At 38.1% G+C, this 22,501-nt stretch overlaps 1 protein-coding gene and 1 long non-coding RNA gene across 2 annotated transcripts in view; one reads left to right on the top strand and one right to left on the bottom strand.

Moving 5' to 3' along the window:
• The window catches only part of LOC111529536, a 10,538-nt gene extending 4,105 nt beyond the window's left edge, over positions 1-6,433 (bottom strand). The window contains exon 1 of the long non-coding RNA XR_002727458.3: positions 6,255-6,433. This is a non-coding gene — a long non-coding RNA (uncharacterized LOC111529536). The remainder of the gene's footprint in view (positions 1-6,254) is intronic.
• LOC111529527 (zinc finger protein 726-like) overlaps positions 2,262-22,501 on the top strand; it is a 25,925-nt gene continuing 5,685 nt past the window's right edge. The window contains 3 exon segments of the mRNA XM_031934899.1: positions 2,262-2,431; positions 7,738-7,864; positions 8,674-8,769. Of these exon segments, the coding sequence (XP_031790759.1) occupies positions 2,429-2,431; positions 7,738-7,864; positions 8,674-8,769 (226 nt within the window). The 5' untranslated portion in view covers positions 2,262-2,428.

The raw sequence follows: 22,501 nt of genomic DNA, 5'->3' as shown, positions 1-22,501 counted from the left end.
AGAAAGAAAGAAAGAAAGAAAGAAAGAGAAAGAAGGAAGGAAGGAAAAAGAAAGAAAGGAAGGAAGGAGAGAATGAAAAGAAAAGAAAAATAATTTCTATATTTGGGCTGTTGAAGAGCTTACACAGAGATAATGGTCTATCTTTCACAGTGACAAATACACAAAACATATTTTGAGCCCTAGAAATTTAGTACTGCCTTCACTCAGTGTGAAGGCCACAGTCTTCAGTGAAAGTAAAAATTGCTAATCAAACTCAGAAAAGGACTCTTGCTATGCTATGCCAAGAAACATCAAAGACCTGGCTGTCTTTACTATCTGTAGCCTTACTACAGATTCCAGTGGCCTCTAAGGGAAATCTGCAGCTCAGCTCTTTTGAAATAATGTACGGAAGGCCTTTTTTAGCTACATACCTTCTAATAGACACAGATACTTTCAAGCTACAGAATTATGTGACAAGTACAAAACACACTCTGAATATGAAAACCAAAGACTCCCTTCCCCAACTAAGGAATATAATCTTGTTACAACCCAGCCAGGAAATTGGGTCCTATTAAAAACTTGCAAAGAAGGATCCCCAGCAGATCAACTTTCCCCAAAGTGGAAGGGACCCTATCAAGTTCTCTATAGTACCCCAACTGCAGTTAAAACTCTGGGAATAAATAGATGGGTCCACTTAACTCGAATTAAACCTGTCTTTTTTATGAAGTCCTACAGGCCAGCTGAACACAAGAGACTGATCCTGTTTATACCCATGAGCCAGTGACCTCCAACTCTTGTTTAGAAGAAATGAAAGGGATGGGTAACATAAAGATATGGATTGACATTCTACTCTTGGGTATTAGTTGGAATCATGCAGAGAGTAACTTATTTACTGAGTGGGCACAGACTTCATCCTCTCTACATAATCAAACAAACTGTTGGGTATGTAGATATTTTAACAGAGACCCAAAAGGAAATCTGTGCTTTGATCAAAACCAAATGTTTTGTGTATGCTCCAGACTATTTACATAACATTACCCAGGCCATAAAAGTTTTAGGCACTCATATATCTCTGCCATTTACGTGCTATCAGTTAACCATGTATCAGTTTGGTTCCAACAACTGCCCACTTCTTGAAAGGCCTTGCTGTTTAGTTTACTTGGAATAATTTTACTAATTTTGCTTTGCTGTTCTGGAATATATTGTGGTTGTACTCTGTGTAGGAATGCAAGACAAGCTCACTAAATGCTTTCTTAAATTGGACACTTAGTACTCTTCCAGATATCACCTCTTTTTGGAACTCGAAGTTATGAACGACCTTCACCACACCAACACTGTCTATTTCTCTCTACCCTGAATGCAAGAGAGCCCGATGGTTAGGCAGGAATATTATCGCCCCTAATCAGCCTGAAAAAGTTACAGAAGACGAATCTTAATCTCTCTGCAACACTTAGGACTAAGGGTCCTTTTGTAAAAGAAGGGGAAAAATATGTCAGAAACATTTGAACCAGAGTGACTCCATTTTGAGAGAGAGCTAGGAAAATGACGCTGAGACTTGCTGGGCTGCATTCTCAGCAAATTAGGCATTCCTAGCCTCTAGATGTTTATGGTTAAAGAAACGAATTACTAATGTTGACTAAGCAGAACCAGACGGAGGAATGCCCAGATATTCCAACATCTGGGGAATAAAGGCATTCCTAATTTTGCTTTAAAGATAATAAGGAGTTGGCCAGGGGTGTCGGCTCACGCCTGTAATCCCAGCATTTTGGGAGGTCAAAGCGGGTGGATCTCCTGAGGTCAGAAATTCGAAACCAGCCTGGTTAATGTGGTGAAACCCCATCTCTACCAGAAAAACAAAAATTAGCCGGGTGTCATGGTATGCACCTGTAGTGCCAGCTACTCTGGAGGCTGAGGCAGAAGAATCGCTTGATCCCTGAAGGCGAAGGTTGCAGTGAGCCGAGATCGTCCCATTGCACTCCAGCCGAGATCGTCCCATTGCACTCCAGCCTGGGCAACAAGAGCGAAACTTTGTCTCAAAAAAAAAAAAAAAAAAAATTATTCACGCATTCAAAAAAAGAGACAGCAAAGAAGAGACAGAACTTTTCCGTGCTCTGGGATGGGCCTGGTTAAACTCAGGGAGGAAGCTCCGCCTGAAAAGGCTGAAGCTTAGGCTGTCAATCTTTCTTCTTCAGCCCAACGTCTGAGGACATCTTCTGTCACTCGGCGCCTTAGAAGGCGGGGTCTTAAACGTTATCCAAAGAGAGACGCTGTCGTGGGAACTGTCCAATCAGGCACACAGCTGGAGCGAACAGGGCGGCTTCCGGGATTTGGCGGGGCCTTTGTCTCTGACTGAAGCGGGAGCTCCAGGTCTTGTCCTCACTGCTTTGTGTCTTCTGCTTTTAGGGGCGCAGCTCTGTGGCCCTGTGACCTGACCCCTGGAAGCCTAGAAATGGTGAGAGTGCCGGGTCCGACATCCCGAGAGAGGGAATGGGGCTGTCTGGAACCGGTGGGAAGCGGCTGTGGCGGGACTCAGGCCTCCCCGCAATCAGCTTTACAATCTGCGCCCCAAGTTCTCCTTGCTCAGCTCGGCCTCAGCCCCCTTCAGCCATAAGATGGCGGCTGCGCTGACAGCCGGGCTCCGGGCGTCCTGTCTCTTCCCTGCGCAGTGACTATGACCCGGCCTGGAGCCCTCTCTGGGCGGCTCTGCACCAGTAGCCCCGCGTCTCTCTCAGATTGTGCAGGGACCACGGGAGAAAGGTCAGGGCAGAATCCTGACTCGGGGTGCGGGTTCATGAATGGAAAGAGCTTTGGTCCGAGGGGTTTTTCAGGCCATTTTTTTTCCTATTAAAAATTTATGGGCGTCACTGCAAAAACATTAAATAATTTAATCAAAGTGTGATTCAAAAATTTTAAAGCACCTTGCTGTGGTTTGTAATTTGTAATCCATGGAAGGAAAGGTTTTTAAAAGTTTCATGATAAAACCAAATTCCGTAATTGGCTAGGTACGGTTATGTAGATTTTGTTGTTGTTTTGTTGTTGTTGTTTTGTTTTCATTTTCTTTTTTTTGAGACAGAGTCTCTCTGTTGCCCAGGCCGAAGTGCAGTTGTGTGATCTCGGCTCACTGCAACCTCAGCCCCCCGGGTTCAAGAGATTTTTCTGCCTCAGCCTCACTAGCAGTTGGGACTACAGGGGCCCGCCACCACATTTGGTAATTTTTTTTTTTTTTTTTTTTTTAGCAGAGATGGGGGTTTCACCTTGTTGGTCAGGCTGGTCTCGAACTCCTGACCTCAGGTGATCCACCCACCTCGGCCTTCCAAATTTTTGGGATAACAGGCATGAACCACTGCCCGTCCTAGTTTCTTAATTTTTACAATCAAGGTGGAAATATCCTGGTTGTGTAATCAGAGCTTAATTGGCAGTTTATAGTTGGTTAAGCCTGGATCTTGTTTCTGCCAATGTAGTAATTTACCAAAAAATGCTCTTCAGTTTAGATTTTTTTTTTTTTTTTTTTAGAAGTAGAAATCCAGCCGGGCACGGTGGCTCAAGCCTGTAATCCCAGCACTTTGGGAGGCCGAGACGGGCGGATCACGATGTCAGGAGATCGAGACCATCCTGGCTAACACAGTGAAACCCCGTCTCTACTAAAAATACAAAAACTAGCCAGGCGAGGTGGTGGGCGCCTGTAGTCTCAGCTACTCAGGAGGCTGAGGCAGGAGAATGGCGTGAACCCGGGAGGCGGAGCTTGCAGTGAGCTGAGATCTGGCCACTGCACTCCAGTCCCTGCGACAGAGCAAGACTCCGCCTCAAAAAAAAAAAAAGAAGTAGAAATCCAGGAAATAGAGCCACCTAAATCTAATGTCTTGCCAATTAATGATTTTCACACTCCACAGGGGACTGATTTTTCCCTGAATTTTTCACTAGTATCCCAAGCAGGGCCTCAGGTCTACCCCTTATCCCCTATTCCTCCAGCCTGACTGGCTTGCAGTAAGATACTAAATTTCCAGTTTCGTGACATTGCCAAATGCCAGTTTCTCCTCCCTAAATAACTTTATCAACTATTTAATCCTTTAGTGTACATATTGATACCTATTTTAATGAATAATTTTTTTTTTTTTTTTGTAATATTTGAGACAGAGCCTTGCTCTGTTACCCAGGCTGGAGTGCAGTGGCATGATCTAGGCTCACTGCAGCCTCCGCCTCCTGGGCTCAAATGGTTCTCTTATCTCAGTCTCCCAAGTAGCTGGAATTATAGATACCTGGCACCATGCCTGGCTAATTTTTGTATTTTTAGTAGAGACGGGGTTTCACTATGCTGGCCAGGCTGGTCTCGAACTTCTGGCTTCAAGTGATCCACCCTCCTCAGCCTCCCAAAGAGCTGGGATTATCCACATGAGCTACCGTGCCTGGTGAATTAATTATTTTTTGACAAAGCATTTGATGGCACATTTAAAGAGATTTTTTTTTTTTGTTTTTGGTAAATATTTCCTATGAAAATAAAGCAAAGAATAATCTGACACTATTGTAAAATATCTCTGTGTGATTTTTTCTTTTATTTTCCCTAGTCACATATATCTTATCAGAATGTTTTTGGGTCAAGATTTTTCTTTTTTTGGAAAGTTTATAGGGTGATATGTCTTCAGTCACCCTTCAGTTTCTGCTTGGACCTGGGTTTCAGTACTGCATGGGGATAAACAGCGATACCCACTGTGGCTATGTCTGCTAGAGTGTCTAGTGAATATCAGCTACTGGGTCATAGTCTCTCATAGGACAACCTGAGATTTTGAGTGTAGCTTCTCAAGTGTGCAGGTGGATGCCTTGAGGCTAAGAGGCATTTCCTGGTGCACTTTTGTTTTTTTAAAAAAACTTAATTCCTTGAGACATTAATATTGTCTTCACCCAACCCAACTTTCATTTCTTGGAGACACATTGCTGGTCAGCCAATAGATACAAGCATTGAGGAGAAAAATAATTTCTGCATCCCGGATTCCTTTAGAGGTCAGAAAAATAGTGCAAGAAAAATAGTAAAAAATTTCTAGAAAAAAATCAGCATTCCAAAAGACCAAAAAACCACCAAACACCAAAAAACTGACTCCATTGTGGTGGTGTAAGAACTTGTGGTGTAAAATGCGCCTGAGGCACTCACTGGGGCATAGTTGAGAGTCTCCTGAGAGGGGTTATTGAGCACATAAGTGAGAAGGATGGGATGGGACAATCAACTAATCGAATGGCCTGACTTGACATAGGAGTAAGACGTGCCTTGAAAGGATTTGTTCACTTATTTTGACCTAAGGTTTATTTATGTATTTTTTTAAGGCAGAGTTTCCCTCTGTCACCCAGGCTGGAGCAAAGTGGTGCCATCTCTGCTCACTGCAACCTCCAAATCCCCACTTCAGGTGATTCTCATGCTTCAGTCTCCCAAGTAGCTGAGATTACAGGTGTGGACCACCATATCCAGCTAGTTTTTCTATTTTTAGTAGAGATGGAGTTTCACCATGCTAGCCAGGCTGGTATCAAACTTCTGGCCTCAAGTGACTCACCTTCCTTGGCCTCCTGAAGTGCTGTGATTACAGGCATGAGCCACTGTGCTCAGCTGACCTCAGTTTTTTAACTGTATATTGCATTTTATTAATAGAGCTTGAAAGGTAAGAAAATATTTACAAAGGATATAAAAGGTGAGTTTCAAAAAAATTAATAATTTGTTGAAAACTGTTACTTTATCTTTCTCAGTGAGTTTAGAAATTTTCTCAGGCATGTGTTTTTATGGCTGAGTGATTTAATACAGAATTCCATCTCACTTTTAGAATGGTAGCTACCAAGGAAAAAAGAGAAAAATCTCTCTTAAATTTCGCTGTAGACAATGAATACATTTCCCAAAAGACTGTGGTAGATAATTGGTGAGTTACGTGTATTACTGAAAACTTCAGTTCCTTTTCTTAGCAAGATAAAATTTTGACAGTGAATATCTTTGTTCTATATCCTTTTTTTGTTTACTACATGATTTTTAATACAAATAATAATACATTTACTGCCTGAAAGGAATATATACTTTTGCTTTTCTTACTGAGGTATAAAATGTAACCACCTTAAAATGTTCTTTCCTTATATGAACACTGTGCTTGAGTAATTTTGCTGAGTTTTTCTAACAGTTTTGGTTTCAAAAACGAAATTAATAACTCTAACATGGAAATTAAAGCTTAAGCTGCAGGAGGGTGCCCCTTGTAGGTCATAGGTCTGGTTACCATGAGGAACAAAGGAAAGTAGGGGAGTTTTGTTACCTCTAAAGCAGCTTGTCCTTCTTACTGTGTCCTGCCTCCATTGGCTGGAGTTGTACGGCACCATCCGATTGGCTAAACCCAGTTGGCTAACTTGAAAAGTGCAGGAATGCTAAGAATGATGGTTTCCAAAATAAAATAAAATAAAATAAAATAAAAAAAAGTGCAGGAATGCGATTATATCGGTGGGAAGGCAGGAAGATCAGTTTCAGCGGAAGTAGCCGTTGCGATGGGAGGAGTAATTCACAGAGTGTGTAGCAGATGTGGGATGTGAACTCCATAGATAAGAACTGGGGGAAAGGTTGTTTACCAGGGAAGGGGGAACACAGAGAGTAAAGAAGTCGTCTTGAAAGCAAGGGAAAAAAGGGCAAAGAAACTTAAGCAAGCTAAACTTTTGAAGAAGAATTTCTTACAGTATTCAACATCTATGCATTCATTACACGATTAAGAAAATGCTCATTTAAACAGGATGGCATTTATTACCCAGGAAGTTATGAAAAAACTATCAGGAGATACCTGCTTATTAGGGTGCTAAAGAAAGACTACTTAAAATCACTATTCAAAATTGTAGAACATGGAAGATATCTGTATCTTGGACCTTCATAAAAATGATGTTTTCTTATGGTTAAATTCAGACTGTAATTTACTTTCGTGGGGCCAATATCTCAGTAGTGATGCTGTGTCCTGAGTGCATCAGCACACTATAGAAACTTGTCCTGGTGCAGTTGATGTTAATAACTCACTTAATAAGCTCTCTTACAGATTTTTTCTGTATGGAATTATTTTTCTCTTCATCATTAAGTATCTTTATGCAGCCGATGTGCATAAACCATCACATTTAATTGGCAGCTGCCAGTTTTTTTAGGTATTCTTTGCATTTATCTTTTGTTGGTAAATGAAAGCTCTCATCTTTGTTGACAGACCAGAAAAACTGAAAAAACACAGGCTCTTCCACTTATTGGATGTTTGACAAAATAGTCTTTTGGGGCCAAAACATTTGCATTACTAGTGAGCTTGATAGAGATTCAGTAACTGAGACTTTATTTCAGATCTCCTGAAAAAGTAATCTGCATTAACGAGATGTCCAGTTTATTGTACACATTTAAATTTGAGTGGTACCTTCTAACTCAACATGTTTATTTTGTCTGAAAAATATAAACAGCTATGTCTTTTTCATCTGAAAAATATACACAACTCATTCTGTATTATGTAAATACAGCACTAAAAAATGTACGTTAGTACATTTTTACACTTTATCATTCAGACAAGTATCATATATACACTGATGTGGATATTATGCCACTCTCTCAGAGTTAGAGAATACATTAGAAAATGTTTGTGTTTTGACAATTATTTTATTGGATAATTTTAGTGCCTCTTATAAGTTAGAATCAGTTCTATTCACTTTCTGATTTTACCTTGAGTCAGATGAAAAATTCTGCCCATAGCCACTTTGTAAATATTTGTGTTTGTGTGTGTTTTCCAGGGACTGTTGACATTTAGGGATGTGGCCATAGAATTCTCTCTGGAGGAGTGGCAGTGCCTGGACATTGCACAGAAGAATTTATATAGGAATGTGATGTTAGAGAACTACAGAAACCTGGCTTTCCTGGGTGAGGATAACTTTAATATAAAATTTTTAATATAAGCTAAAGCTTTTATTTTTCTTTCGTAGTGTTTTCTGGTAATTTATGCTTTCATATTTCTATTTTCTTTCTTTTTTTTTTTTTTTTTTTTTTTTTGAGGCGGAGTCTTGCTCTGTCACCCGGACTGGAGTGCAGTGGCCGGATCTCAGCTCACTGCAAGCTCCGCCTCCCGGGTTTACGCCATTCTTCTGCCTCAGCCTCCCGAGTAGCTGAGACTACAGGCGCCCGCCACCTCGCCTGGCTAGTTTTTGTATTTTTAGTAGAGACGGGGTTTCACCGTGTTAGCCAGGATGGTCTCGATCTCCTGACCTCGTGATCCGCCCGTCTCGGCCTCCCAAAATGCTGGTATTACAGGCTTGAGCCACCGCGCCTGGCCTTTCATATTTCTATTTTCAAGAAAATCTTGGGGATTTGTCTGTTTAGAAAAAATTTCTTCAAGATGTTTCATCTTGACCTGAACATTCCTCATTCCTGTGCTGATCTGTGTCCTTCACTTTAGATTAGTGGTAATTTCAAAAGCTTAGTGGCATAAAGTATTGTTATTCGCAGCTTAAAAATCTAAGCACCATTACCAATTTTTGATTCAGTAGTAGCAGGCAGTGAAATTAAGAACCTACACAATTAAAATATTCTCTAAATATTTAAAAATTTCTGTTATAAATTAGTATATGGTATAAATTTATTAGAATATTCTATTATATCCCTTTTACTTTGCACATTTCTTGGTAATTGGAGAATATGAGCAAGATTCATGTTAATTATTTTTAATAAAACAGGTATTGCTGTCTCTAAGCCAGACCTTATCATCTGTCTGGAGAAAGAAAAAGAGCCCTGGAATATGAAGCGACATGAGATGGTGGATGAACCCCCAGGTAGGTGAGAGTAAATACAACAGATGACATGGTTGAGAGGTCCAACGTCAAGAAGAAAGCGAGTCTTTAAAGTGATTTGGAAAGCTGTGTTCCAAAGGAAATAAGTTTCTGGGAAGTCTGAAATTTTAAAAAAATTATACTCTCACATAGGGGCATCTTCTGCTTATGCTTATAAAATCTCAAAGAATTCTACTTTCCCTTCAGTGATCTTCCTTAACGTTTACAGTGACAGCCAAAGTACTGTTCATAGCATATAAAAGAACATGCAATCTGACTTTTTCTTGTTTTTGTAGACAGATAGATATCTGCATAATTTTGAGATACTCTATGTTGATTTTTTTTTTTTTTAATGGAGTTTTGCTTTTGTGGCCCAAGCTGGAGTGCAGTGGCATGATCTTGGCTCAGTGCAACCTCTGCCTCCCGGGTTCAAGTGATTCTCCTGCTTCAGGCTCCCGAGTAGCTGGGGTTGCAGGTGCACGCCACCACACCTGGCTAATTTTTTGTATTTCTAGTAGAGACGGAGTTTCATCATGTTGGCCAGGCTGGTCTCAAACTCCTGACCTCAGGTGATCCACCCACCTCAGCCTCCCAAAGTGCTGGGATTATAGGCGGGAGCCACCGTGCTTGGCCTAAACTATTTTTTAAATTCTCTTTTTGCATGAGAGTAGTGGTTTCTGTTTCATTGGGTTTTTTGTTTGTTTGTTTTTCTGCTCGTTTCATCCTATTTTTTTTCTTTTTTTTGTTTATTTAATATGACCAATTTTACTTCCTGCAGAAAGGGTACACTCGCCAGCAGTTTTGCCACAAGAGTACACTGAACAAAGGAGACAGGGTCATTTATAACCTGATATGTTCACTTTATGGCTGTGTCCGGTTTCCATTGGCTGGAACAGGCATCCTGTTTTCATTACTATAGTCTTGAAATATAGTTTGGGCTGGGCGTGGTGGCTCACGCCTGTAATCCCAGCATTTTGGGAGGCCAAGGCGGGTGTATCACGAGGTCACGAATTTGAGACCAGCCTGGCCAACATGGTGAAATCCCATCTATACTAAAAATAAAAAAATTAGCTGGGCACAGTGGTGGGTGGCTGTAATCCCAGCTACTCTGGAGGCAGAGGCAGGAGAATCGCTTGAACCCGGGAGGTGGAGGTTGCAGTGAGCCGAGATTGTGCCACTGCACTCTAGCCTGGGCGACAGAGCGAGACTTTCTCTCTCTCTCTATATATGTATAGTTTAAAATTATAAAGTATAATGTCCTTTGCTTTGTTATTTTTCCTCAAGATTGCTTTGGCTATTCAAAATTTATTGTAGTTTCATGTACATTTTAGGATTATATTTTTCATTACTGTAAAAAAAAAACTGGAATTTTGATACGGAGTTTATTGAATCTAGAGATCACCTTAGATAATATGGCAGTTTCACAATCCTTATTCTTTCAATAGAAATAAAATAGTTTTAAAGTTATTTGTGTCCTCTCTAATTTTTTTTATTGACATATCTTCCACTTAAAAGACTTATGAGCTCCTTGGTTATATTTGTTCTAAAATTGATTATTTTATTGCTATTGTAAATAAGAATGTTTTTCCTCTATTTTATTGGAATGATTTTAAGTGTTTGAAATGATAACATAATTGTATGTTAATTTCATATTTTGCTAATCAACTGAGTGTACTCATTAGTTTAAACAGGTTTTAATGTACTTTTTTTACATATAAGATTACATAATTACAAACAGCGACATTTTACTTACTGGTTTTCAATTTCAGTGATTAAATTTTCCTTTTGACTATTTCTTCTTTCACATACTTTCAGTGCTATGTTAAAATAGAAGCACTGACAGTAAGAAACAATAGTTTTGCATTGGTGTCTGTAAATTTGAAGGAGCAAACACCTCTTCACGATTTTATAAACTGGTTTCAGAAACTAAAAATCTGTTTTTGTTGTACCCGCAGGGTGATAGAATACCCTCTGGGTTTGTAGTGAAGAGGGGTTGTAGCTTGGTTTTAAGTCTGCTGGGTTTGCACAAGGGTTCACTTTTAGTTGTCTTCTTAAATGGGGTTTGGATAGTTGTAATTCTCATTTAAATTTTAGACAGAGTGAATATCCTTCAGGACTTTGCTCTGCTGGGCAGACCCAAGGGCAGGTTTCTGCAGTCAGGTCTGTATATGGTGTTTTTTATATCAGGATGTGGATGAGCATGGTTTTCACCCAGTACAAGAGAGGATTTTCCCAGGTCACTTTGGATTTCTACATAGGCAGAACTGGCCATGAACTGTGGCTAAGGGAGCTGGAACTGGAGTCATGGAACTGCTTCAGGGGCCACAGTAAAGGCCAAGGTCTGAGGCCTGCCATCATGGCTATAAATGGAGGTCTTCCTCCAGGCCTCTGGGAGGGCAGCCCCCCCGCCCTGCTCCCCACCGCTGGCCCCCAAGACTGTGGCTGTGAAGAGTTTGGGATGGTTACAGACTTAAGTTTACAATTCTCAGTGGAACCAAGTTAGGTGGAACACTTTCTTGTCTGTAGCCAAAAACAGTAGTTTGCAGCCCAAACGGGGGCCTGCCTCCTAAACAGAATTACCTTGAATCTTGGGCTTTAGCAGAGTTTCACAACTCCTTTCCTGGATCTCAGAGCTCTCTTAAAGGCACTTTTTCTTTTAGATGAGGTCTTGCTACATAAGCCAGGCAAATCTTAATATTTTGACCTCAAACAGTTCTTCAGCTGTAATGTACCATGTAGTTTCCATTACAGGTGTGAACCATGATGCCTCGTTCTCTCATAAAAGCATTTTTGTCAGGAATGGGTGACACATTTTCTTGCTGTCAGGGGATAAGCAAATAGGTCACCTTTTATTTTTTTATCTTATTAATGTCACTCTCCATATAAATTTTTACGTTCTATTTTCTACTTCAAATTTATCTGTAATTTTACATTCTGACATTTAGGGCAATATACTAGAATTTACATGTTGTTCCTGAATTAAATTAGATAATTAATATGCAGGCAGGCAAAAAGGAATTATAGAATTTTCAACCACTTTTGTCAGCCTATATCTAAATAACATAATTTATTCCCCAAATATTTGTTTTATATATGAGGCTCTGACCATATTCTGCTAAATATATATATAATTTAGCAACGTAAGGCTATTCTTTGCTTCTAAACTTGGATTACAGTAGTTTTATTTTGTGTAAAAATAGCATATGTTTAAAACATAAAAATGGACACTAGTTTCTTTTAAATGCTTAAATCTATTAAAAGTTTCTCATTACCATCTCCTATTTATGATTGTACTGCCTTTTCTCTGAAATTTTATTGCCATACAATCGATGCCAGTAATTTTAAATGCCTGCCTTCCATGAATGCACAGTTAGTCAAACATTGCAGTTATCTAGACAAATTATTTGTTAATGTACATAAATGTTGCCAACTAGATGTAATGAGTAAACATTTCTGTTACTGTGTTGCAGTTCTATATTAGTGTTTTTTGTAGTGTAGTGTAAGTTTCCTAACATCAGTTTATTGTGCCTACTGGTTTTACTAATATTATGTTCTGTATACTTTACTTTAATGCGGAGTTTAATTAAAAGATAAATGAGCCATGTCTATCACAATCAAATTATATATATGTGTGTATGTTTATATCTACAAATATAACCCCAATTTTGGTTATACCTTATATACTCTTTTTTTTTTTTTCTTTGAGAGGAAGTTTTACTCTTGTTGCCACGACAGGAGTGTAATGCACGATCTCAACTCACCATAATCTCTGCCTCCCTGGTTCAAGTGATTCTCCTGCCTCAGTCTCCTGAGTAGCTGGGATTACAGGCATGTGTCACCACACCCAGCCAATTTTGTGTGTATTTTTTTTAGTAGAGATTGTAGTTCTCCATGTTGCTCAGTCTGGTCTCGAACTCCTCACCTCAGGCGAAATGCCCACCTTGACCTCTGAAAGTGCTGGGATTACAGGCATGAGCCACCTTGCCTGGCCTCTTAGCTCATTTTCAATGTTGGTTTTGTCTTGTCTAAGTGAGTAGCCTTGGAAATAGCCCTATTTTCACTGTGTGTTTAATGATGAATATGTATTTCCTTTGTGTGAGAATAATTATTTTGTGATTTGAAGGTAATTTTTAAAAAGGATTTGTAATCCTGTATTGTTGCCAGTTTTAAAAAAATTATTGTTTTAAAAACACGTAACATATAATTTAGCTTCTTCAGTCCATTTAAATGTACATGTCAGGGCCAGGCATGGTGGTGGCTCACATCTGTAAAACCAGGACTCTGAGAGGCCGGGACAGGAGGATTGCTCGAGCCCAAAAGATTGAGACCAACCTGGGTAAAATATGGAGACACCCTCTCTACAAATATTTTTTTCTAAGAAATAGCAAGGCATGGTGGTGTGCACCTGTGGTCCCAGCTACTTGAGAGTTTGAGTGTCAGGATTACTTGACCCTGGGAGCGTGAGGCTGCAGTGAGCCATAGCTGTCCCATTGTACTCAAATTTGGGTGACAGATTGAGACCCTGTCTTAAAAAATGTATATATATATATATTTCAGGCATGTCATGTATATTCACATTGTTATGCAAAAGACTTCTTGAAATTTTACGTCTTATAAAACTAAAACTCAATATCCATTAAATAACATTTACCCATTTTGTACTCTCTTTAGCCCTTGAGAAACACCCTTCCACTTTCTGTTTTCACAAGTGTGACTATTTTATATATTTCATATAAGTGAAATCGTAACATCCATCATTTTGTTAATGGTTTATTTCAGTTGGCATAATATTCTCAGAGTGTATCTTTAAATGTGAGAAGATTTTTTTTCCAGGCTGAATAATATTCCATTGTATCAAATATGTCTTCAAGGTCCTATGTTAGATATTTTAGATATAGAAACACGAATGGAATCACTAGATTTAATAATTTATTGTTAATTATTTGAAGTACATTTATAATATTATAAAATAATGGGTGTATCCTTGTTTTCCACCGACAATCAACCCAACTAACTTTTGTATTTTTAGTAGAGACAGGGTTTCACCATGTTGGTCAGGCTGGTCTCAAATTCCTGACCTCGGAATTCTCCCACCTCAGCCTCCCAAAGTGCTGGGATTACAGGCTTGAGGCACCACGCCCGGCCAAGGGTTTTATTTTTATTGCATCATCAACAGATTTGGTGTTTTCAAAAAATTGTTACTGGCAATTTAAATGAGTGTGAGGGGATTTTGTTTTTCATTATGATGTTTATGCATTTCTCTACAAATTAGTTTTGAGTGTCCTTTCAGATGTTTTGATGAAAATTTATTTCAATTTGTCTATTTCTAAATAAAGTTATTCAACTTTATTGTTCAGTTTTTTTTTGGGGGAGACGAAGTCTTGCTCTGTCACCCAGGCTGAAGTGCAATGGTGAGATCTCCGCTCCCTGCAACCCCCGCCTTCCGGATTCAAGCGATTCTCCTGCCTCAGCCTCATGAGTAGCTGAAATAACAGGTGCGCGCCACCACGCCTGGCTAATTTTTATATTTTTAGTAGAGGCGGAGTTTCATCATGTTGGTCAGGACGATCTGGAACACCTGACCTCATGATCCGCCTGCCTCTGCCTTTCAATGTGCTGGGATTACAGGTGTGAGCCACGGCACCCAGCTATTGTTCAGTTTTAAAAGTTGTTTGTAGTTTTTGAATATTGACTCCTATCACATGTAATTTGTAAATATTTTCACCCATTTTCTAGGAGGCATTATCCCTCTTTTAAATATTTATATGTGCAGAAATGTTGAAGTGTAGCGTAGTTAAATTTTTTGTTTTTTTCTTTGATGCTCATGCATTTAATTTTGTATCTAAGAAAATGGCGCCAAGACTAATGTCGTGTTTTCTCTATATATTTTAAAGAGATTAAGAAGTTATCCAGTCAGGCGTGGTGGCTCATGCCTGTAATCCCAGTGCTTTGAGAGACTGGGGTGGGCTGATCATAAGACAGGAGTTCGAGACAATCCTGGCCAACATGGTGAAACCCCATCTCTACTAAAAATACAAAAAAATTAGCGGAGCGTGGTGGTGTGCGTGTAATCCCAGCAACTCGGGAGGTTGAGGTGGGAGAATCACTTGAACCCAGGAGGCAGAGGTTGCAGTGAGCTGAGACCACGCCACTGCACTCCAGCCTGGGCTGCACTCCAGCCTGGGCAACAGAACGAGACTCTGTCTCCAAAAAAAAAATGTTATCTTCCTATGTCTAATTAAAAGATTTTTCACATTCGGTATAGGTCAATAATCGAACTTCATTTTATCAGTATAGATATTCAGCTTTCAACATAATTTTTTGAAAAGATTATCTTTTTTCTATTGTGTGCTCATATCAGTTTTGTGGGAGATTATTTGGCCTTATACAGAAGGGTTCATTTCTGGGCTCTCTATTCTGTTCTTTCATCTGTCTTTATGTCAGTACCACATTGTTTTTGTTATTGTTGCTTTTAATATGTTTCAAAATCAGAAAATGTAATGTCTCTTTGTTGTTTTTTATGGGTGTTTGGCTATAGTTCATAATAAAATTTTAACATTTTAAACAGTATTTCCTTAAAAAACTCCTATTTGGATTTATATAAAAGTTACTATTATTATTTTTTGAGATGGAGTCTCGCTCTGTCAACCTCCGCCTGCCAGGTTCAAGCAATTCTTCTGTCTCAACCTCCAGTGTAGCTGGAATTACACGCCCAGCTAATTTTTTTGTATTTTTAGTAGAGACGGGGTTTCACTGTGTTGCCCAGGCTGGTTTCGAATTCCTGAGTTCAGGCAATCCACCTGCCTCAGCCTCCCAAAGTGCTAGGATTACAGGCGTGAGCCAATTCACCCAGCCATAAAAATTGTATTGAATGTGTCAACCACTGTAGATTGTATTGACATTTTGAAAAATTAATGTTTTTTTGATTCCTGAGCAAACTTATGTTGAAGAGTGTGTTTTATTTTCATATATTTTTGGATTTTTTTTAGTTTTACTTTAAATTTCTAGTTTAATTCAGTTTTGGTCAGACAACACAAAGTGTGTAATTTTGGTCTTCTTAAATTTATTTGTTATTGTTGTTGTGTTTGTTGTGGTTTTTGTTAGGAGGCAACATCTTACTCTGTCACCCAGGCCAGAGTGTACTGCCATGATTTTGGCTCACTGCAGCCTCAGCCTGCCAGGTTCAAGTGGTCTTTCCACCTCAGCGTCTCATATAGTTGGTACTACAAACATGAAGTACCATGTCTGAGTAATTCTTTGATTGTTTGTAGGGACAGAGTCTCACCATGTTGCCCAGGCTGGCCTCAAACTTTTGACTCCAAGTAATCCTCCCACCTTGGTCTCTCTAAGTGTTGGGATTATAGGCATGAGCTACACTACCAAGCTGGCATTCTTAAATTTAATAAAACTTAATATGTGTCCTAACATAATACACCAGCTGCAAATAAGAATATTGGGTATTCTCTTGCTTTGGACTGGAAAGTTTTGTACTCATCTGTTAAACCTAATTGGTCTATAATATGGTTTTGATGTTCATGTCCTCCAAACCTTATGATTAAATGTAATTTTTAAGGTTGGATGTGAGACCTGGTGGGAGGTGTTTGGGTCATGGGGGCAAAGTCCTCATAAATAGCTTGGCACCATCCTCTCAGTAATCAAAATGTTTACACTCCATTAATTCAAATGAAAGCAGGTTTATTAGAAGAACCTGGCTCCGTCATCTCATACTTGCTGTGTCTCTCATCATGTAATATATACAGTCACTCTTCATCTTCAACCATGACTCTAAGCTTGGTGACACTCTCACCAGAAGCAGATGCTGGCACACACTTTTTCTACAGTCTGCTAAATTGTGAGCCAAATAAATATTATTTCTTTATAAGTTATCCACTCTCCGATATTCATCTATATGCAAAATAATTGATACAGTCTATAACGTTGTCTAGGTTTTCTGTTTTCTTATTTTTTCTTTAATGTGAATTTTCTATTATGGAAAATGAGGTCTTGATGTCTACAATTATTATTTTGCTATGTATTTCTTGCTTTACTTTTGTCAATATTTGCTTTATATATTTTGGAACCCTGATATACATACACGTATAGATAGATAGATAGATAGATAGATAGATAGATAGATAGATAGATATAATAGTTATATATTTGTGATAAATCAACCCATATTACCAATATATACTATCAATGTTTGTCTCACGTTAGCACTTGACTTAAAACATGTCTAATACCTAATTGTAGTTACTATTTTCATAAAATACAGGTTTTTTTTCACTATGTAATTTTCAGCCTGTTTGACTCAATGCTAAAATGAGTCCCTTGTAGGTGGCATATTGTTTGCTTTTTCTTAAGCCACTAAAGCATTTTATTTTTTCTTTTTATAATTTCATTTATTTACTTGTTTATTCATTTATTTTTGAGATGGATGCCACTCTGTGAGCCAGGCTGGTTTGCAGTGTTGTGATCATGGCTTACAATAGCCTCAACCTCTCAAACTCAGAAGATTCTCTCGTTTCAGCCTCTCAGGTAGCTGGGTTACAAGTGTGTAGCATCACACTCAGCTGGTTTTTTTGTATTTATGGTTGAGACGGAGTTTTGCCACGTTGCCGAGGCTGGTCTCAAATTTCTGAGACCCAGTGATCAGCCCACCTTAACCTCCCAAAGTCCTGAGATTACATTTGTTTCTATTAAGTAGTTTAATTAACTTATATTTAAAATTATTTATTAAAAATGAAGTTACTACTTTTATTGTTATTGTTTTGTGTGTTCCTCAGTGGTAGTTTTTTATATGTTGGTTTATTGCCTTAAATTTCATTTTAATTGTGTAGTGATGTGCTTCAATTGTTTTTTATGTCTCATTTTACATAGTTTCTATAAATATTATCTTCATAATCATCTTGTGTATTAGTCAGTTTTTATGCTGTTGATAAAGACATACCTGAGATTGGGCAATTTAGAAAACAAAGAGGTTTGTTGGACTTACAGTTTTGTCTGACTGGGGAGACCTCACAATCATGGTGGAAGGTGAAAGGCATGTCTCACCTGGTGGCAGACGAAAGCGAGCTTGTGCAGGAAAACTCTGTCTTATAAAGCCTTCAGATTTCATGAAACTTATTCACTATCATGAGACCAGCACAGAAAAGACCTGCCCCTGTGATTCAATTACCTTCCACCACATCCCTTCCACAACATGTGGGAATTAAAGATGTGTCTTGGGTTGGGATATGGCCAAACCATATCATCTTTAAAAATGGAATTTACATGAAACATCTTAAAATTAAAATAATATATTTCTATCTCATGACAACTTCAGTTGAATATAAAGATTATACCTCTATGTTTTTCAGTTTGTCATTAATATTAAAAATTATTTCATATTGTGTATTTATTAACATTTATGCAGGTTTTTATTTTGTTTTAAATATTCTACAGAATAGCTTTAAGAGTTATATGCATCATCTTTATAATAGTAAAAATTTCTATATTTGTATATTTACATTTAATAGAGAGCTTTATGTTATATATGGTTTTATGATGCTGTCCAGTAGTGTTTTATTTTTAAACAAAATTGACTCATTTTAACAATTCTTATTGTTATATGTAGAGTCTCACTGTATTACTCAGGCTGACCTGAAACTCCTGGCCTCTAGTGTTCTGACAGCCTTGGCCTCCTAAAACTGTAAAATTACTGGCAGCAGCCACGGTGTCTGGCCACCATGTACCATTTTTTTTGGTAGAACTGTGCTACTGGTGATGAACACCCTCATCTTTTATTTTGGATTTTTTTTATTTTCATCTTTTAAAGATAAATAACTTTAAATCAAATACTATTGGTTAGAAATATTTTTTTCCTTTTATTACATCAAAATTTGGGAAGTTCTCACCTTTTTTTATCTTCAAGTAATCTCTGTGTTATTTTTTTTCCATATTCTTCTTCTGAGATTTTCTTAGTTAATATATTGATACAGTTGATGGTATCTGATAACTTTTATATTCCATGTTTTAATTTTGTTTTGGAATTTTATATTTTTATGTTACATATTTTAGGGTATGCCATCACACATCCATTAATTGTGTTTTGATTTTTTTAGTATATATTATAATTATGCATGCCAATATTTAACTTTATACAATGTAAGACATTATGGAGCAAAATCATATATGAATTAGCCATATGTCTTTTTCTAATAGAATTATCTCTATGTTTGTTTGCCTGTATAAATGTTATCCTTGTATTTTTTTAATAACATGTATATTTGTTGTATGAGTTTGTTGTGAATGTTTTTCTAATCCTATGTAGATGAGAAGTCATAAAATTCTTGTAATTTCGCCGGGCGCGGTGGCTCACGCCTGTAATCCCAGCACTTTGGGAGGCCGAGGCGGGCGGATCACAAGGTCAGGAGATCGAGACCACGGTGAAACCCCATCTCTACTAAAAATACAAAAAATTAGCCGGGCGCGGTGGCGGGCGCCTGTAGTCTCAGCTACTCAGGAGGCTGAGGCAGGAGAATGGCGTAAACCCGGGAGGCGGAGCTTGCAGTGAGCTGAGATCCGGCCACTGCACTCCAGCCTGGGCGACAGAGCCAGACTCCGTCTCAAAAAAAAAAAAAAAAAAAATTCTTGTAATTTCTACATCCTATTTATTTGTGAATCTATATAATTTTTGTGAGGTAGAAACACTTGGATTTGAATATAATTTAAAACAATCATAATTCTGTATCTCGTTTAGGTATTATCATTTATTTTTACTTGTCCAAAAAACACAACAAAATTTACCACAAAATATTTTAAATATTCAGTTTAGTCATATTAGTTACCTTGACATTGTCATGCAACATATTACTAAAATGTTTTTCTCTTGCAAAGCTAAATCTTCATACATATTAAACAACTACCAATTTTTCTTTCTTTTTTTCTTTTTTTGAGATGGAGTCTTGCTCTGTCACCCTTGCTGGAGTGCAGTGGTGCGATCTCAGCTCACTGCAACCTCCACCTCCCATGTTCAAGCAATTTTAGTGCCTCAGTGTTCTGAGTAGCTGGGATTACAGGTGCCCACCACCATGCCTGGCTAATTTTTACATTTTTAGTACACCTGGGGTTCGCCATGTTGGCCAGGCTGGTTTCAAACCCCTGACCTTAGGTGATACACCCGCCTCGGCCTCCCAAAGTGCTGGGATTACAGATGTGAGCCACCATGCCTGGCCCCAATTTTTTCTGTTTTATGGCACTTTGCAAAAACCACTCTGTTCTTTGTTTCTAAGAGTGTAACTCCTTCATATATCTCATACAATCTCTCTTTTTGTGGCTGGCTCATTTCATTTTGCATAATGCCATTAAGATTTATATTTATAGTTCGTAGAATATTTCCTGCTTTTTGAATACTGAGTTATATTCTAGAATTTGCTTTTTCTTTTTTTTTAGACAGAGTTTCACTCTTGTTGCCCAGGCTGGAGTGAGTGCAATGGCACGATCTCGGCTCACTGCAACCTCTGCATCCTAGGTTCAAGCGATTCTACCGCCTCAGCCCTCCAAGTACCTGGGATTACAGGCATGTGCCTCCACACCTTGCTAATTTTGTATTTTTAGTAGAGATGGCATTTCTCCATGTTAGTCAGGCTGGTCTCGATCTCCTGATCTCAGGTGATCCGCTTGCCTCAGCCTCACAAAGTGCTGGGATTACAGGCATGAGCCGCTGTGCCTGGCCTCAGAATTTTTATATTTTCTACTGAATTATTTAGTGAAAGAAATTTGCATTGCTTTCATCTATTAGCTTACAGTAAAAATGCTGCTATAATTAGGAGTATATAAATGACTCCTTATATGATAATCTATGTAAAAGTTTATATACATGCTGCATTCTAGTTTATAGTCTACTTATTTACCTTTATGCTCATACCAAATTGTTTTAATTCTGTAGCTTTGTAGTGTGTTTTGAATTAAGAACTTTAATGCCTCCAGCATTTTGTTTTTAAGTTTCCTGGGTACTTTATTATCTCTTGAGCTTCTATATACTTTTGGGGTTGCTGTTTCTGTTTCTTCAAAAATGCAATGAGGAATTTGGAAAACATTGCATTAAATATGTAGATTGCATTGAGCAGGATGGACCTCTTCACAATTTAACTATTTCAATCTCTGCATAAGAGCACACTCAGTAGTGTGTTGTTTAATTTCTGTGTATTTGTAAATTTTTTAGTTTTTTTCTCTTGTCGTTGTACACTCATTCCATTTTGGTCATAGAAAGTAGTTCATAAAATTTTACTTTAAAAATTTTGAAGGCTGGGTGCCATGGCTCACACCTGTAATCACAGCACTTTGGGAGGCCGAAGCAGGTGGATCACCTGAGGTTGGGAGTTTGAGACAGCCTGACCAACATGGAGAAACCCTGTCTCTACTAAAAATACAAAATTAGCCAGGCGTGGTTGCACATGCCTATAATCCCAGCTACTCGGGAGGCTGAGGCAGGAGAATAGCTTGAACCTGGGAGGCAGAGGTTGTGGTGAGCCTAGATCGTGCCATTGCACTCCAGCCTGGGCAACAAGAGCAAAACTCCATCTCAAAATAAATAAATAAAAAAAAATAAAAATTTTGGTAGGATTTCCTTTTTGGCCTAAGATGTGGTCTATCAAGGAAAACATGAGCTATTGAGAAGGGTGTGTATTCTGATGTTGTTAAGGAGTGTTCTCCATAGCTTTGTTTGGAATAATTGTTTTATACAACCTTTAAGTAGTCTGTTCCCTTGTTAACATTCTTTCTTGTTTTAGTTTTTGTTACAGAAAGTGTATTATTAAAATATCTTCATCTAATTATATTGCTTTCTTTGTGTTTCTTCCTTTCTACCAATTTGCGTTACATATTTGGAACCCTAATGTGAGACACACACACGCGCGCACACACACACACAGATTTCTCATAAATTTCCAGTGAATTAATCTATTGTTTTTTGATGTCCTTCTTTGTTTCTTTGGAGTTTCGATGTCAAGTATACTTTATAAAATATTATGCTTTTTGACTTAAGATGTAGCTTGTGTATGATTATTTTGACTGTTTCTGCTCTCATTTGATTAACGTTTGCATGGAATGTCTACTTCCATCCTGCCACTTCCAATCTTTTTGAATCATTAGATTTATTTTATTTATTTTGTTTTTTTGAAACAGAGTTTCACTCTTTTACCCAGGCAGAAGTGCAGTGGCGTGATCTCCGCTTACTGCAGCCTCCGCCTTCTGGTTTCAAGTGATTTTTCTGCTTTAGCCTTTCGAATAACTAAGATTTCAGGTGCCCGCCACCACACCCTGCTAATTTTTGTATTTTTAATAGAGACGGGCTTTCACCATGTTGGCTAGGCTGGTCTTGAACCCTTGACCTTGTCATCCATCTTTCTCAACCTCCCGAAGTGCTGGGATTACAGATGTGAGCAACCGCACCCAGCCTTAAAATTAGATCTCAGCTGACTCTTGTAAAAAGGCAAATTGTATCTTGGCTTTTTAAAATGTTTTAATAAATCTATTTATTGAAAGTATGTCTCAATTTAAAAGTTAATTTTCTATATGTTTAAATAATTTTCTGAAAGAAACACTGTTATTTTATTAAGCATTTTATTTGATTTTTGCGTCTGTGTCTCTCATTTATTCTTCTTCCATTGTGTCTTTTTGAAGATTGTATTTATATGCTTTCATTGTTTTCTTTTCTCTTTTTTTTTCTTTTTTTTTTTTTTTTTTTTTTTTT

This window comes from Piliocolobus tephrosceles, chromosome 21, assembly GCF_002776525.5.
Source record: "Piliocolobus tephrosceles isolate RC106 chromosome 21, ASM277652v3, whole genome shotgun sequence".
Classification (NCBI taxonomy): Eukaryota; Metazoa; Chordata; class Mammalia; order Primates; family Cercopithecidae; genus Piliocolobus; species Piliocolobus tephrosceles.
The sequence above is the reverse complement of the archived record's forward strand: the minus strand, read 5'-3'. Positions and strand labels throughout refer to the sequence as shown.